Below are 17,830 nucleotides of genomic sequence, written 5' to 3'. Positions count from 1 at the left end.
CAGCCAACATGGCTTCATGAGGTGTAGGTTCTGTTTAACAAATTTGTTTCCTTTTATTATAAGATCACCCATGTAGCTGATGAAGGGAAAGCAGCTGCTGTAATCTTTTTGGATTTCAGTAAAGCTTTTGACACAATTTCCCTTAAGATCCTACTGAGCAAAATGTCCAGCATACAGCTAGACAAAAACATCATACGGTGGGTGGATAATTATCTAATGGGTAGTGCTTGAAGGTTTACGGTAAATGGGGCTGCATCAGGCCAGCGGCTGGTCACAAGTGGGGTCCCCCAAGGCTTCATTTTAGAGCCAATTCTCTTCAATGTTTTTATAAATGATTTGGATGTATGACTAGAAGGTATTTTGAGCAAATTTGGGCTGTTCATTTGGACTGTGCTCTTAGTCACATGGTCTGAATATTTTTTTAGTCCTATTTGGTGCTACGAATTGGACTTGATGATCCATATTGGTTTCTTCCCACTTCGTATTCCTCTTATTCATTGATGAATGTCCTTATAAATAATATAAATAATGGGACAGAGCGTACCCCCCGTAAGTCAGCAGGTACTGTAAAACGGCAGTGTGCTGAGGTGGGGAAGTGTTGGCTACAGCATAAGGTGTTGCTATCATCAAAAGGATCTGGAGAACCTGGAGAAATGGGCTGACAGGACCTCATGGAGTTCCACAAGGAAAGGTGCAAAATCCTTCACATGGAGAGGAACAATGCCATGTTCCAGAAAAGCAGGCTGGTGGAAAAGTCTCTGGGGGTCCCAGTGGATACCAAGTTGAACATGTGCCAGCATCATACCCTTGCCATAAAGAAGCCTAATGATGGTTGAATCAGCAGAGTCTCTTGAACATGTAAAGGGAATATCTCGAGTAGTCCAAGGAAAACCGTATTTCCCTTCTGTTCACCAGTGGTGAGGCCAGACCCTGTCTAGTGTTTTAGAGCTGGAAGGGATCTAGCTCGCAACCCTTAACCCTTGTTTCCTGAAGACTAAACCTGCACTTTAAATTGGCCTTTAAAATTACCCTCTACAAATAAGTCAGATATATGTTTTCATCTACACCTCAAAAATAATTAAAAAAAAGCAGATAAATTGAATGAAAGATAGCAAAGTCTCCATCATTGAAGCAGTGATATGTTTCACCTCACTCGAGATCTCTTCTGAACTGAGCAAAAGTTGGCTCTTCAAATTGTCTTGTTAAGTTCTTTCACTCCTTAAATTCTTTGGCTTCTTAAGTTCTTTGTCCTGCTTGTTTAATTGGCTTCACAAATGACCCTCTAATTCGAAGTCAGATGTATGTTTTTCTTCACCCGTCAAAGGAAAAATAAAATAAAACAGATAAAATCAAGAAAGTAAAATTTCTTTCCTTCAGGCAATTTGTTTCATCTCGGACAATATCTTTTCTGAAGTACTTCATTTGTAGGGTTTGGCTCTTTAAATTCGCTCGTTAAGTACTTTGTTCTTTGGCTCCTTAATTAATTTGTCCTCCTTGTTAGGGAACGCTGTGGACCCCACCCTGTCTTTTCTGGGATGTTACACAAGGGTGAGATTGGTAGACAAAGATGATGCTCACACCAATGCCACTTGGCCATCCTTCCTTAAAAGCAAAGCAAGTCACGCTCATGTAATGCACTTTAGCCATGTCCCCAGGTCAGCAGGGAAAGGGTGCTGTGAGTCCTGTGTTTCAATGCAGCACAAGTGCATCTTGCTTTCTTAGCTGGTTCCTCTATCTCTGTTTCTGAGATGCATGGGCCCTGTGTGTATTTGTGATGTGTGCTCCTCGAGCTGGGCCAGCAAGAGAGGTTCTTAGAGTGAGTACTATCATCGCCAGGGGACAGAAAAAACGTGCACAACCCAAGATCCCTGTGGTTTTGAAAAGGTGGGTTGGCTGTCTCCTGGAGATTTCCTCAAAGCTCTAGAAGCACTCTCCGTGTTGAGATCGATGATAGCTATAAAGCACTGTGCACTTCTGCTAGCCAGGATTCTAAGGTAAATGAACAACAACTCTATACCTAGGCAAAGTTAAAAACTGGTCTCTCAGTTTTATCCCGTAACTTTCCTTCCCACTTCCTATAGCTTCTTCATGAATTTTCATGGTTTTATGGTTTTAGAAAGCTACCTATTCCCCTGAAGACGGACTCACACCACAGGAAGAAAACAGCTGAACAGGTTGTTGGAACAACGGTGGTATGGCACTGAACAGTTGGAAAAGCTCGTGCTGCTTTCGCTGCAGTCATGAGCTGCATTACGGCCACACAGCACATGCTTTCCTGTAAAGGTGACATGGGATAAACACCCGAATGCAATTCCTGCCACAAAAAGGCTGCTGCTGTTGGGAGAGTCCTTGTAGCGGTATAGTTTGCAGGGAAGCTGTGTGAGCACGCCGGCGTTTGTGAAAGGCTGCGAGTCGGCGGCCAGGAGCGCGTCCCGTCCCGGAGCAGTCCCGCCGCAGGCCGCAGGGTGGTGCTCGTGGCCAAGGCGGCGGCGAGCGGCTGCGAGCGGGGAGGCGGCCGAGCCCAGCGCAGCGCAGCGCAGCCGGGAGGCGGCGGCGAGCGGTCGTCCGCGCCGTCCTCCGCAGCAGCCGCTGCCGGTCCCGGAGTGCCGCGCTGCGGGCCGCCAGCCGAGCTCGGCGAGAGGGAGAGAGGGAGGCCGCGAGGGAGGGCGCCCGCCCTTGCCGCCGCGCTGCTGCCGGGCGCCGCTTCCCGCGGAGGACTGCGGCAGACGGAGGGTGTCCGCCGCCCCGCCATGGCGTCTGCAAGGCAAGTGCTTTGTCTGTGTGCTTTGCTGTGCGTGCCGCGCGTTCGCTGCGAGCCCATCCGCTACTCCGTAGCCGAGGAGGGGGAGAGCGGCTCCGTGGTGGCCAACGTGGCGGAGGACGCGGGGCTGACGCCGGCGCAGCTCTCGGCTCGCCGGGCACGCATTGCCTCCCCGGACGGCCGGCAGCATTTTGGCTTAGAGCGCGCCACCGGCCGCCTCGTCCTGGCGGAGCGGCTCGATCGCGAGGAGATGTGCGGCCGCTCGCTTACGTGCACGCTCGCCTTCGAGCTCCTGCTGGAAAACCCGCTGCAGTTCTTTCGTGTCGAGGTGGCCGTGGAGGACGTCAACGACCACTCGCCGGTCTTTCCCGAGGAACGAGTCACATTTCAGATCCCGGAAACCAGCGACCCTGGCTCGCGTTTCCCCGTGGAGGCTGCTCAGGACCTGGACGTTGGCAGCAACAGCATCCAGGCTTACAGCATCGCTCCCGAAAATGAGTACTTCAGTGTTTCCATTCGGAAACGGAGTGGGGTTGAAATGCATGTTGAACTGGTATTGGAAAAGCCTCTCGACAGAGAGGAGCAGCCAGAGCTGCTTTTGAGTCTCATTGCTACAGACGGTGGCTCTCCACCTAGGAGTGGGACCACCCAAATCCACATTGTAGTTCTAGATGTAAATGACAATGCTCCCGTCTTCACTCAGGATGTATATGTTGGTCAGGTTTTGGAAAGTGCCACAGTGGGATCTGTTGTTCTCCGAGTTTTAGCTACCGATCCAGACGTGGGACTGAATGGTGATATCTCCTATAGGTTCAGCAATGTTCCTGAGGACAGCCAGTCCACATTCACAATTGACACTGTTAGTGGTGAAATTCGAGTCACAAAGCCCCTGGACTTTGAGACCACACAGAAACATGAGATCAGTGTGCGGGCAACTGATGGTGGAGGCCTCTCAGCACTCTGCAAGGTGTTGGTGGAGGTGATGGATGTGAATGACAATGCTCCAGAGCTGGTGATTTCTTCCTTCAGCAGCCCCCTCCCCGAGAACACGGAGCCTGGGACAGTGGTAGCTGTATTTGCTGTGAGGGACCGGGATTCTGGTGTGAATGGGGAGATCAGCTGTGCCCTTGAAGACCAGCTCTCCTTCTCCCTAAGGCCAGCCTATAAGAATTATTATGAGCTGGTGACCTTGGGCACATTGGATCGGGAGGAGACATCTCAGTACCTTCTGGTCATCACAGCAGCAGATGCAGGTTCTCCTCCTCTCACCACTACCCAGACCTTCACCGTGGATATCTCCGATGTCAATGACAATGCCCCTGTCTTCAACCAAACGTCGTACACCATGTATGTGCCAGAGAATAATATCCCTGGAGTGCTTGTTGGGGCTGTCAGTGCAGCGGACTCAGATGCAGGACCCAATGCCAAGGTGACCTATTCCCTGAGGCCTGTGCACCCCACTGAGCAGGACCCCTGCTCCTGCATCTCCGTGAACTCAGAGAACGGACATGTGTTTGTGCTGCGTCCACTGGACTATGAGCAGGTGAGGCAGCTTGAGGTGCTGGTGAGTGCCACCGATGCGGGGTCCCCTCCCCTCAGCACCAACGTCACCGTACTCCTCCTCGTCGTGGACGAGAACGACAATGCCCCACTGGTGTTGCACCCTGCTCAGGACAGCAGCCTGCCATCCAGTGAGCTGGTGCCAGCGTCGGCTGAGGTGGGGGACCTGGTCACCAAAGTGGTGGCCGTTGATGCGGACTCTGGTCAGAACTCGTGGCTTTCCTTCCACCTGCTGAGGGCCACAGACCCCGGGCTGTTTGCTGTGGGTAGCCAAAATGGGGAGGTGCGTCTGAGGAGGCCAGTGACAGAGAGGGATGCAGTGAAGCAGAAGCTCGAGGTGCTGGTGCGTGACAATGGGCGGCCACCTCTGTCGGCCACTGCAGCACTGAGCGTACTCCTGCTCAACGGCCTCTCACAGGAACACCTGCCACAGCAGGAGCTGGCTGTGCAGGATGAAGACAGCTCCCTGACAATCTATTTAATCGTTTCACTGGTCTTTGTCTCCCTCCTCTTCCTCACATCAGTCGCAGCCTTTGTTGCTTGCAAGGTGTGCAAGAGAAAGGATCTGAAAGGAGGGCACGTGCTGTATGGCACGGGCAACTTGCAGAGCAGTCTTGCTGCTGGGGCTGCTGCTGGGACCCTTCCCCATGCCTATTGCTACGAGATCAACCTCACCACGGGGTCGGGCAACAGCGAGTTCAAGTTCCTGAAGCCCATCCTCCCCAGCGTGCCACCACAGCACTCTGGCACAGGCAGGGGTGTTGATGATGCAGAGGATTTTCTGCCTGTCCATAACTCCATGGGGGATGCAGCCCTGGACATCTCCGGTACACCATCTGTTGGACACTTAAATGGCCTTCCCTTTAACTAGACCCGAGTCCACACAGTGAAAGGCTTCATGCCTTGGAGCTGGAAGTGATCTGGCTAATGCTATTCAGTCTTGTTTCCTAGAGATTAAATCTGCATTTGTAATTGGCTTCCACAGTGACCCTCTAACAGTAAGTCAGATGTGTGTTTTTCTTCACCCCCAAAAAACAGTGAGAAATTAAATATATATATGTAAGTGAACTAAGGCTTTTTTTCTCAGGCAATAATATATTCCAGGTCTGGTACTGGTGCTTCATGAGGAATGTTTGATTCAGTCTCTCTGGCTAAATGCTTGTCATTAGGAGAAACCTTGACAATCACCCTGTCTTAGTCTGTGTGATGAAACACAATGTTGAGGTTCTGCAGATGACAGTGCAGTATAGCCCTTGTCTCTTGTTTGCAGGGAAGAAAGATGTTAGCCCTGTGTATCACTGTAGTGCAAGTTCTTCTCTCTTTCTTTGCTGAGTCCTTGATCTCTCTGTGTGAGATATGTCAGCACCATGTGTTTTTGCACTATGTGGTCTTCCACCTCAGTTGGCCTGAACCATGTATTTTACTGGGTTCCGCCATCTCATCTTCTCCAGGACACAGCAAAAATGTGCCGAGCCAGACTTTGCAGTTGTCCATGTGCTTTGGAGTGACTCAGAACTATAGAAGGACTAACAATTCCAACATAGACACTACTTATACATAGCTTTGACCCTGATCATTGTGTTTGGGTGGATGGCAAGGCATCTTGACACATTGCCTCAGAGGACATTTGTCTACAAGGCAGAAGAAAGATAGACTTTAAAAAGGAATATCCTTTTTTGTGTCATTGTTTTCATTCTTGCTTGAAGGGTTTTCTCTGTGAAAGGGAAGTGTTATCATGGTCTGGTTTTCCAGGTTTTTGTTAGAATGCTTACATCTTCCTTTTCTCCCTTTCTTCCTTGGTTGTTTATTTAAGCATTCTCTTACAAATTCCCCTTAAGAAGGACTGACATCCAATGTATAACAATGAGTTTTTGGAAAGAAGGTGTTCTGGGACTGGATACATAAACACCCTCATGTTCTGTTGTGCTGCATTATACACTGTACCATTTTTATGCTGGTATACCCTTGTCTGTAAAAGTGAAATGGAATGAATGCCCAAGTGCCATTCTGGCAATAAAAAGGATGGTGTTGTCCTGGGTCACTGTCTGTCTGGGTGCTTTTTTATTTACTATATATATTTTTAATTGTTTCCTTTATTGAGGTATTGTTCTGGGGGAATGTGTCCTCAACCTGGAGATGTGACTGCTAGTGCCTGAAGGAAAAGGGTGGGTAGCAAGGATTTGCTAGAAGGCCTCTTGTGGGTCTTGTGAGACCTGAGAATATGTGGCTGAACCGCTGGGCCCGGAAGAGTGGTGATCAGTGGCATAAAGTCCTGTTGGATGCCATGAACTCTTGGTGTACCTATTGGATCAATACAGATTGCATTGTTTAATGTGTTTGGGATTTACTGCAGGGATTTACCTGGATCCATACACGTCCGTGGATTTGGATAGGTTTCATCTCAGGGTACTCAGACTGACATCATTGTGGGATTTCTCTCAATTATCTTTCAATGTTCTTGGGAATCAGGAGAGGCCCCAGTTGAGCGGAAGCTGGCAAATGTTGTACCAGTTTTCAAGAAGGGCAAGAAAGAAGACCCTGGAAACTCCAGGCCTGTTAGTCTCATGGCAGCACAGAGTAAAATTATGGAGATTATCCTGGGAGTTATTAAATCACACCTCGGGGACAACACAGTCATTGGTCTCAGCCAAGATGGCTTCATGAGGGGTAGGTTCTGTTTAACAAATTTGATTCCCTTTTATTATAAGATCACCCATGTAGCTGATGAAGGGAAAGCAGCTGCTGTAATCTTTTTGGATTTCAGTAAAGCTTTTGACACAGTTTCCCTTAGGATCCTACTGAGGAAAATTTGTCCAGCATACGGCTACACAAAAACATCATATGATGGGTAAATAATTATCTGATGGTATGGTGGTTTTACCCGCGCTGGGCAGCTAAACCCCACAACCGCTCTCTCACTCCCCCTCCTTTAGATGAGGAGGGGGAGAAGTAAAGCAAAGAACAACTCACGGGTTGAGATAAGGATAATTTAATTAAAGGGAAATAATAATAACAAGTAAATAAAGACTACCATGAACTAAACTATTTAACTAAGGGGAAATTAAAAGGGAAAGGGGAAAAGGGAGGGGAAAAGGGAAAAAAGAAGAAGAAGGGAGGAAAACAAACAAACAAAATAAACGAAGGCTATATGGAAGTGCAGAGGAAAGAAATTACTCTCTACTTCCCACAAATGAGCGATGATTGACCACGTCCTTGAAGCAAGGCCTCAACGCACGCAGCCGGTGTTCGAGAGGAGGATCGACGTTTTCCCAACGAGAGCCCACCCCTCCCCTCTTCTTCCTGTTTCCACCTTTTATTGCTGAGTGTGACACCACATGGTATGGAATATCCTTTTGATTGGTTTAGGTCAGCTGCCCTAGTGATGTTTCTCTCCTCACTTTTTTGCCCACCCCCTAGGAGGGTTAGAGAAAGGCCCAATGCTGTGCCACTGCTGCTCAGCAGCAGACACAACACTGGTGTGATAACACTGCTGTTCCAGCTACAAGTACAGAGTACGGCACTGTATGGGCTGCTGCCGGGAAAGTTAACATTCCAGCCAGACCCAGTACAGATGGGTAGTGCTCGAACGTTTACGGTAAATGGGGCTGCATCAGGCCAGCGGCCGGTCACCAGTGGGGTCCCCCAAGGTTTCGTTTTAGAGCCACTTCTCTTCAATGTTTTTATAAACAATTTGGACGTAGGACTAGAAGGTATTTTGAGCAAATTTCCTGATGATACTAAACTGGGAGGAGTTATTGACTCCACTGAGGGTGGAAAGGCCTTGCAGAGAGATCTGGACAGATTGGAGAGCTGGGCAATCACCAGCCACATGAAGTTGAAGAAGAGCAAGTGCTGGATCCTGCACCTGGGAAGGGGCAACTCTGTCTATGCGTACAGACTAGGTAACGAGGTGCTAGTGGGGAGACAGGAAGAGAGGGATCTGGGGGTTTTGGTTGATAGCAAGATGAATATGAGGCTTCAGTGTGCCCTGGCATCCAGGAAGGCAAACCATATTCTGGGATGCATCAAGCATGGCATTTCCAGTCAGTTGAGGGAAGTGATTATCCCGTTCGGCTCTGCATTGGTGCAACCTCACCTTGAGTACTATGTGAAGCTTTGGGCACCACATTCCAGAAAACCTGAAACTTTTGGAGAGTGTCCAGAGAAAGTCTACGAAGATGTTGAAGGTCCTAAATAGGAAGAGGTACAAGGAGCGGTTGAGGTCACTTGGCCTGTTCAGCCTGGAACAGTGGAGGCTTAGGGGACATCTCATTGTGGTCTACAGCTTCCTCACAAGGGGGAGTGAAGGGGCAGACACTGATCTATTCTCTTTACTGACCAGTGATAGGACTCAATGGAATGGTGTCAAGCTGTGGCAGGGGAGGTTCAAGCTGGAAATCAGGAAGAGGTGCTTCAGAGAGGGTTGCTGTGCACTGGAACAGGCTCCCCAGGGAAGCAGTGATGGCACCAAACCTGTTGGAGTTTAAGATGCATTTGTGCTGTGCTCTTAGTCACATGGTCTGAATGTTTTTTAGATGTGTGTGGAGCCAGGAGTTGGACTCAATGATCCATATCAGTTTCTTCCAGCTTGGGATATTCTATGTTTCTGTGATGAATGTCCTTATAAATAATCTCAATGATGGGACAGAGTGTAGCCCTGTAAGTCAGCAGGTACTGTAAAACAGGAGTGGACTGAGGTGGAGAAGTGTTGGCTACAGCAGAAGGTGTTCCTACCATCAAAAGGATCTGGAGAACCTGAAGAAATAGGCTGACAGTATCCTCATGGAGTTCCTCAAGGAAAAGTGCAAAGTCCTTCACTTTTTTGTGTCATTGTTTTCATTCTTGCTTGAAGGGGTTCCTCAATGAAAGGGAAGTGCTATCATCGTCTGGTTTTCCAGGTTTTTGTTAGAATGCTTGCATCTTCCTTTATTTCTCTTTCTCCTTTGTCTGTGTATTTAAACCTTGTCTTATGAATTCCCCTTAAGAAGGACTGACATTCAACGTATAACGATGGGTTTTTGGAAAGAAGGTGTTCTGGGACTGGATACATAAACACCCTCATGTTCTGTTGTGCTGCATTATACACTGTACCATTTTTAAGCTGGTATACCCTTGTCTGTAAAAGTGAAATGGAATGAATGCCCGAGTGCCATTCTGGCAATTAAAAATAATGCTGTTGTGGAGAGAGTCTTTGTAGTAATGTTCTTATCAGGAAAGCTCTGTAAAGGATCCATGGTTCTTCCAAATTCTGTGTGCTTTTTATTTATTATATATATATTTACTTGGTTCCTTAACTGAGATATTGGTTTGGTGACATGTCCTCAACATGCAGATGTGACTGCTAGTGCCTGAAGGAAAAGAGTGAGTAGTAAGGATATGCTAGAAGGCCTCTTGTGGGTCTTGTGAGAGTTGAGCATATGTAGTTGAATAGCTGGGCCCAGAAGAGTGGTGATCAGTGGCATAAAGTCCTGTTGGATGCCAGGAATTCTTGGTGTACCCCATGGATCAATACAGATTGAATTGTTTAATGTGTGTGGAATTTGCTGCTCCACCTGGATCCATACACGTCCATGGATTTGGATAGGTTTCATCTCAGGGTACTCAGACTGACATCATCGTGGGATTTCTCTCAATTATGTTTCAGTGTTCTTGGGAATCTGGAGAGGCCCCAGTTGAGCGGAAGCTGGCAAATGTTGTGCCAGTTTTCAAGAAGGGCAAGAAAGAAGACCCTGGAAACTCCAGGCCTGTTAGTCTCATGGCAGCGCAGGGTAAAATTATGGAGATAATCCTGGGAGTTATTGAATCACATCTGGGGGAAAAAGTAGTTATTGGTCCCAGCCAAGATGGCTTCATGAGGGATAGGTTCTGTTTAACAAATTTGATTTCCCATCCAGTGGATGAAGGGAAAGCAGCTGCTGTAATCTTTTTGGATTTCAGTAAAGCTTTTGACACAGTTTCCCTTAGGATCCTAATGGGCACACGGTGAAGCATACGGCTAGACAAAAACATCATACGATGGGTGAATAATTATCTGATGGGTTGTGCTCAAAGGTTTATGGGAAATGGGGCTGCACGAGAGTAGCAGTCAGTCAAAAGTGGAGTCCGCCAAGGTTTCGTATTAGAGCCAGTTCTCTTCAATGTTTTTCTAAATGATTTGGATGTAGGACTAGAAGGTATTTTGAGCAAATTTGGGCTGTGCATTTGGTTTGTGCTCTTAGTCACATGCTCTGAATTTTTTTTTTTTTGGTCTGAGCTGTGTGGAGCCAGGAGTTGGACTCGATAATCCACATGGGTTTCTTCCAGCTTGGATATTCCTTTTATGCTGTGATGAATGTCCTTATAAATAATCTCAATGATGGGACAGTGTGTACCCCCTGTAAGTCAGCAGGTACTGTAAAACCGGAGTGGGGGTGGGTTAGAGAAGTGTTGGCTACAGCAGAAGGTGTTGCTGTCATCAAAAGGACCTGGAGAACCTGGAGAAATTGTGTGAAACGACCCTCTTAGAGCTCCACGAGAAAAAGTGCAAAGTTCTTCATTTGGAGAAGAACAATGTCATGTTCCAGAAAAGCAGGCTGGTGGAAAAGGTTCTGGGGGTCCCAGTGGATACCAAGTTGAACATGTGCCAGCAGCATGCCCTTGCCATAAAGAAGCCTAATGATGGTTGAATCAGCAGAATCTCTTGAACAGGTCAAGGGAATATCTCGAGCAGTCCAAGGAAAGCCATATTTCCCTTCTGTTCACCAGTGGTGAGGCCAGACCCTGTCTAGTGTTTTAGAGCTGGAAGAGATCTAGCTCACAACCCTTAACCCTTGTTTCCTGGAGAGTAAACCTGCACCTGAAACTGGCCTTGCAAATAACCCTCTAAAAATAAGTCAGATATATGTTTTCCTCCACCCCTCCAAAATAAATAAATAAGCAAATAAAAAGAATGAAAGAAACCAAAGTCTCCATCATTCAGGCAATGATATGTTTCACCTCAGTCGAGATCTCTTCTGGAGTAGAAATTGGCTCTTCAAAGTGGCTCGTTAAGTTGTCTCGTTAAATTCTTTGGCTCCTTAATTAATTTGTCCTCCTTGTTAGGGAACACTGTGGACGTCACCCTGTCTTTTTTGGGATGTAACACAAGGATGAGATTGGGCAGACAAAGATCATACTCATGCCAATTCTGATTGGCCATCTTTCCTTAAAAGCAAAGCGACTCACAGTAACATATTGCACTTTAGCCATGTCCCCATGTCAGCAGGGAAAGGAAGGTGTGAGTCCTGTGTTTCAATGCAGCACAAGTGTGTCTTGCTTTCTTAGCTGGTTCCCAGATGTCTGTGTCTGAGATGCATGCTCCCTGTGTGTATTTGTGATGTGTGCTCCTTGAGCTGGGCCAGCAAGAGAGGTGCTTAGACTGAGTACTATCATCTCCAGGGGACAGAAAATATGTGCACAGCCAGAGATCCCTGTGGTTGAGAAAGGGAGGGATGGTTGTCTCCTGGAGATTTCCTCAAAGCTCTAGAAGCACTCTCCGTGCTGAGATCGATGATAGCTATAAAGCACTGTGCACTTCTGCTTGGCAGGATTCTAAGGTAAATGAACGACCACTCTATACCTAGACAAAGTTAAAAACTGGTCTCCCAGTTTTCTCCCATTGCTATCCTTCCTTCCCACTTGCTCTTGCTTCTCCATGAGACAAGAGATCAGTCTGACATGATTATTCGTGGGTTTAGTTCCATGGTGTTAGAAAGCATTCATTCCCTTTTTTCCCATTCTCATTTCCTGTATGAGATGTGTGGGAGCATGGTGTTACCTATTCCCCTGAAGATGGACTGTCACCACAGGCAGAACATGCTTTTGGAACGGTGGTGGTATGGCAGTGAACATTTGAAAAAGCTCACGCTGCATTGTGCTGCAGTCATACGCTACATCACGGCCACGCAGGACACACTTTCCTGTAAAGGTGACATGGGAAGAACACCCGAATGCAATTCCTACCACAAAAAGGCTGCTGCTGTGGGGAGAGTCCTTGTAGCGGTATAGTTTGCAGGGAAGCTGTGTGAGCACGCCGGCGTTTGTGAAAGGCTGCGAGTCGGCGGCCAGGAGCGCGTCCCGTCCCGGAGCAGTCCCGCCGCAGGCCGCAGGGTGGTGCTCGTGGCCAAGGCGGCGGCGAGCGGCTGCGAGCGGGGAGGCGGCCGAGCCCAGCGCAGCGCAGCGCAGCCGGGAGGCGGCGGCGAGCGGTCGTCCGCGCCGTCCTCCGCAGCAGCCGCTGCCGGTCCCGGAGTGCCGCGCTGCGGGCCGCCAGCCGAGCTCGGCGAGAGGGAGAGAGGGAGGCCGCGAGGGAGGGCGCCCGCCCTTGCCGCCGCGCTGCTGCCGGGCGCCGCTTCCCGCGGAGGACTGCGGCAGACGGAGGGTGTCCGCCGCCCCGCCATGGCGTCTGCAAGGCAAGTGCTTTGTCTGTGTGCTTTGCTGTGCGTGCCGCGCGTTCGCTGCGAGCCCATCCGCTACTCCGTAGCCGAGGAGGGGGAGAGCGGCTCCGTGGTGGCCAACGTGGCGGAGGACGCGGGGCTGACGCCGGCGCAGCTCTCGGCTCGCCGGGCACGCATTGCCTCCCCGGCCGGCCGGCAGCATTTTGGCTTAGAGCGCGCCACCGGCCGCCTCGTCCTGGCGGAGCGGCTCGATCGCGAGGAGATGTGCGGCCGCTCGCTTACGTGCACGCTCGCCTTCGAGCTCCTGCTGGAAAACCCGCTGCAGTTCTTTCGTGTCGAGGTGGCCGTGGAGGACGTCAACGACCACTCGCCGGTCTTTCCCGAGGAACGAGTCACATTTCAGATCCCGGAAACCAGCGACCCTGGCTCGCGTTTCCCCGTGGAGGCTGCTCAGGACCTGGACATTGGCAGCAACAGCATCCAGGCTTACACTATCGCTCCCGAGAATGGATATTTTAGTGTCTCTTTCGGGACTCACAGTGACGATTACAAGTTTGTCGACTTGGTCTTAGATCAAACACTAGACAGGGAGGAGCAGCCAGAGCTGCTTTTGAGTCTCATTGCTACAGACGGTGGCTCTCCACCTAGGAGTGGGACCACCCAAATCCACATCGTAGTTCTTGATGTAAATGACAACGCTCCTACATTCACACAGAAGTATTACATTGGACGTGTTTTGGAAAATGCTGCAATAGGTTCTGTGATTCTCAGCGTTGTTGCAACAGATCCAGACATGGGACTCAATGGTGACATCTCCTATAGGTTCAGTAATGTTCTTGAGGACAGCCAGTCCACATTCAAAATTGACAGTATGACTGGTGAAATTCGAGTTGCAAAACCCCTGGACTTTGAGGCCACACAGAAACATGAGCTCAGTGTGCGAGGAACTGATGGTGGGGGTCTCTCAGCACTCTGCAAGGTGTTGGTGGAGGTGGTGGATGTGAACGACAATGCACCAGAGGTGGTGGTGAGTTCCTTCAGCAGCCCCCTCCCTGAGAACACAGAGCCTGGGACAGTGGTAGCTGTATTTGCTGTGAGGGACCGAGATTCTGGTGTGAATGGGGAGATCAGCTGTGCCCTTGAAGACCAGCTCTCCTTCTCCCTAAGGCCAGCCTATAAAAATTATTATGAGTTAGTGACAGTGAGCACATTGGATCGGGAGGAGACAGCTCAGTACCTTCTGGTAATCACAGCGGCAGACGCAGGATCTCCTCCTCTCACCACTACCCAGACCTTCACCGTGGACATCTCCGATGTCAATGACAATGCCCCCGTTTTCAACCAGACATCATACACCATGTATGTGCGAGAGAACAATATCCCTGGAGTGCTTGTTGGGGCTATCAGTGCAGCAGACTCAGATGCAGGACCCAATGCCAAGGTGACCTATTCCCTGAGGCCTGTGCACCCCACTGAGCAGGACCCCTGCTCCTGCATCTCCGTGAACTCAGAGAACGGACATGTGTTTGTGCTGCGTCCACTGGACTATGAGCAGGTGAGGCAGCTTGAGGTGCTGGTGAGTGCCACCGATGCAGGGTCCCCTCCCCTCAGCACCAACGTCACCGTACTCCTCCTCGTCGTGGACGAGAACGACAATGCCCCACTGGTGTTGCACCCTGCTCAGGACAGCAGCCCGCCATCCAGTGAGCTGGTGCCAGCGTCAGCTGAGGTGGGGGACCTGGTCACCAAAGTGGTGGCCGTTGATGCGGACTCTGGTCAGAACTCGTGGCTTTCCTTCCACCTGCTGAGGGCCACAGACCCCGGGCTGTTTGCTGTGGGTAGCCAAAATGGGGAGGTGCGTCTGAGGAGGCCAGTGACAGAGAGGGATGCAGTGAAGCAGAAGCTCGAGGTGCTGGTGCGTGACAATGGGCGGCCACCTCTGTCGGCCACTGCAGCACTGAGCGTACTCCTGCTCAACGGCCTCTCACAGGAACACCTGCCACAGCAGGAACTGGCTGTGCAGGATGAAGACAGCTCCCTGACAATCTATTTAATCATTTCACTGGTCTTTGTCTCCCTCCTCTTCCTCACATCTTTCGCAGCCTTTGTTGCTTGCAAGGTGTGCAAGAGAAAGGAGCTGAAAGGAGGTCATGTGCTGTATAGCACGGGCAACTTGCAGAGCAGTCTTGCTGCTGGGGCTGCTGCTGGGACCCTGCCCCACGCCTATTGCTACGAGATCAACCTCACCACGGGGTCGGGCAACAGCGAGTTCAAGTTCCTGAAGCCCATCCTCCCCAGCGTGCCACCACAGCACTCTGACACAGGCAGGGGTGTTGATGATACAGAGGATTTCCCGCCCATCCTGAACTCCATGGGGGATGCAGCCCTGGACATCTCCGGTACACCATCTGTTGGACACTTTAATGGCTTTCCCTTTAACTAGGTCTGAGTCCACACAGTGAAAGGCTTCATGCCTTGGAGCTGGAAGGGATCTGGCTAAAGATATTCAGTCTTGTTTCCTAGAGATTAAATCTGCGTTTGTAATTGGCTTCACAAATGACCCTCTGACACTAAGTCAGATGTGTGTTTTTCCTCTCCCCCCCCAAAAAACGGTGAGAAATTAAATATATATATATAAGAGAACTAAGGGCTTTCTTCTCAGGCAATGATATGTTCCAGGTCTGGTACTGGTGCTTCATGAGCAAGGTTTGATTCTGGCTCTCTGGATATATGCTTGTCATTAGGAAAAACCTTGAAAATCACCCTGTCTTTTTCTGGGCTGAAACACAATGTTGTGGATGGGCAGTTGACAGTGCAGTATAACCCGCCTCCCCTTTCTGCAGGGAAGAAAGATATTAGTCCTGTGTATCACTGCAGTGCAAGTGCTTCTCTCTTTCTTTCCTGAGTCCTGGATCTCTCTGTGTGTGCCATGTTGGCACCATGTGTTTTTGCACTGTGTGGTCTTCCACCTCAGTTGGCATGAACCATGTATTTTACTGGGTTCTGCCATCTCATCTTCTCCAGGGCACAGCAAAAACATGCAGAGCTAGACTTTGGAGTGATCCATGTTCTTGGGAGTGACTCAAAACTATAGCACAACTAACGATTCCAACAGACACTACTTATACATAGCTATGACCCTGATCATTGTGTTTGGGTGGATGGCAAGGCATCTTGATACATTGCCTCAGAGGATCTGTGTCTATAAGGCAGAAGATAGGCTTTAAAAACGAGTGTCCTTTTTTGTGTCATTGTTTTCATTGTTGCTTGAAGGGGTTCCTCAATGAAAGGGAAGTGCTATCATGGTCTGCTCTTCCAGGTTTTTGTTAGAATGCTTACATCTTCCTTTTTTTCCCTTTCTCCTTTGGCTGTGTATTTAAGCATTGTCTTACAAATTCCCCTTAAGAAAGATGGACATTCAACGTATAACAATGAGTTTTTGGAAAGAAGGTGTTCTGGGACTGGACACATAAACACCCTTAAGTTCTGTTGTGCTGCTTTGTACACTGTACCATTTTTATGCTGGTATACCCTTGTCTGTAAAAGTGAAATGGAATGAATGCCCAAGTGCCATTCTGGCAATAAAAAGGATGGTGTTGTCCTGGGTCACTGTCTGTCTGGGTGCTTTTTTATTTACTATATATATTTTTAATTGTTTCCTTTATTGAGGTATTGTTCTGGGGGAATGTGTCCTCAACCTGGAGATGTGACTGCTAGTGCCTGAAGGAAAAGGGTGGGTAGCAAGGATTTGGTAGAAGGCCTCTTGTGGGTCTTGTGAGACCTGAGAATATGTGGCAGAACAGCTGGGCCCGGAAGAGTGGTGATCAATGGCATAAAGTCCTGTTGAATTCCAGGAACTCTTGGTGTACCCCATGGATCAATACAGATTTGCTACTTCACTTAGATCCATACAGATCCATGGATTTGGATGGGTTTCATCTGAGGGTGCTCAAAGAGCTGACTGACAAAATTGTGGGACTTCTCTCAATTATTTTTCAGTGTTCTTGGGAATCTGGAGAGGTCCCAGTTCACCGGAAGCTGGCAAATGTTGTACCAGTTTTCAAGAAGGGCAAGAAAGAAGACCCTGGAAACTCCAGGCCTGTTAGTCTCATGGCAGCGCAGGGTAGAATTATGGAGATAATCCTGGGAGTTATTGAATCGCCTCTGAGGGAAAAAGTAGTTATTGGTCATAGCCAAGATGGCTTCATGAGGGGTAGGTTCTGTTTAACAAATTTGATTTCCCATCCCGTCGATGAAGGGAAACCAGCTGCTGTAATCTTTTTGGATTTCAGTAAAGCTTTTGATACAGTTTCCCTTAGGATCCTAATGGGCACACGGTCAAGCATACGGCTAGACAAAACATCATACGATGGGAGAATAATTATCTGATGTGTATTGCTTAAAGTTTTATGGTAAACGGGGCTACACCAGCGTAGTGGACAGTCAAAAGTGGGTTCCCCCAAGGCTTTGTATTAGAGCCAGTTCTCTTCAATGTTTTTATAAATGATTTGGATGTAGGAATAGAAGGTATTTTGAGCAAATGTGCATTTGGTTTGTACTCTTAGTCACACGCTCTGAATTTTTGTTGTAGAGCTGTGTGGAGCCAGGAGTTGGACTTGATGATCCATATGGGTTTCATCCCACTTGGGGTATTCCTTTTATTCTTTGATGAATGTCCTTATAAATAATCTCAATAATGGGACAGAGTGTACCCCCTGTAAGTCAGCAGGTGTAGTAAAACCAGAGTGGGGTTGAAGTAGAAAAGTGTTGGTTACAGCAGAGGGTCTTGCTGTCATCAAAAGGATCTGGAGAACCTGGAGAAATGGGCTGACAGGACCCTCATGGAGTTCCACAAGGAGATATGCAAAGTCCTTCACTTGGGGAGGAACAATGCCATGTTCCAGGAATGCAGGCTGGTGGAAAAGGCTCTGGGGGTCCCAGTGGATACCAAGTTGAACATGTGCCAGCAGCATGCCCTTGCCATAAAGAAGCCTGATGATGGTTGAATCAGCAGAATCTCTTGAACAAGTCAAGGGAATATCTCGAGCAGTCCAAGGAAAGCCGTATTTCCCTTCTGTTCACCAGTGGTGAGGCCAGA

At 48.8% G+C, this 17,830-nt stretch overlaps 2 protein-coding genes across 2 annotated transcripts; both read left to right on the top strand.

The window, feature by feature from the left end:
• The first annotated feature begins 2,579 nt into the window (after positions 1 to 2,579).
• LOC116494766 (protocadherin beta-15-like) lies at positions 2,580 to 5,292 on the top strand. The gene is made up of 2 exons (XM_032196830.1): positions 2,580 to 4,225; positions 4,361 to 5,292. The coding sequence occupies exons 1-2, from the start codon at positions 2,751 to 2,753 to the stop codon at positions 5,190 to 5,192; spliced, it is 2,307 nt and encodes a 768-aa protein (XP_032052721.1). The 5' UTR covers positions 2,580 to 2,750; the 3' UTR covers positions 5,193 to 5,292.
• Positions 5,293 to 12,566: 7,274 nt separating this feature from the next.
• LOC116494762 (protocadherin beta-16-like) lies at positions 12,567 to 15,334 on the top strand. Its single transcript, XM_032196825.1, has one exon. It carries the CDS (start codon positions 12,734 to 12,736, stop codon positions 15,173 to 15,175), a length of 2,442 nt encoding a protein of 813 aa, XP_032052716.1. The 5' UTR covers positions 12,567 to 12,733; the 3' UTR covers positions 15,176 to 15,334.
• The last annotated feature ends 2,496 nt before the right edge of the window (positions 15,335 to 17,830 follow it).

The sequence above is a fragment of the Aythya fuligula genome, chromosome 14, assembly GCF_009819795.1.
Source record: "Aythya fuligula isolate bAytFul2 chromosome 14, bAytFul2.pri, whole genome shotgun sequence".
Classification (NCBI taxonomy): Eukaryota; Metazoa; Chordata; class Aves; order Anseriformes; family Anatidae; genus Aythya; species Aythya fuligula.
The sequence above is the reverse complement of the archived record's forward strand: the minus strand, read 5'-3'. Positions and strand labels throughout refer to the sequence as shown.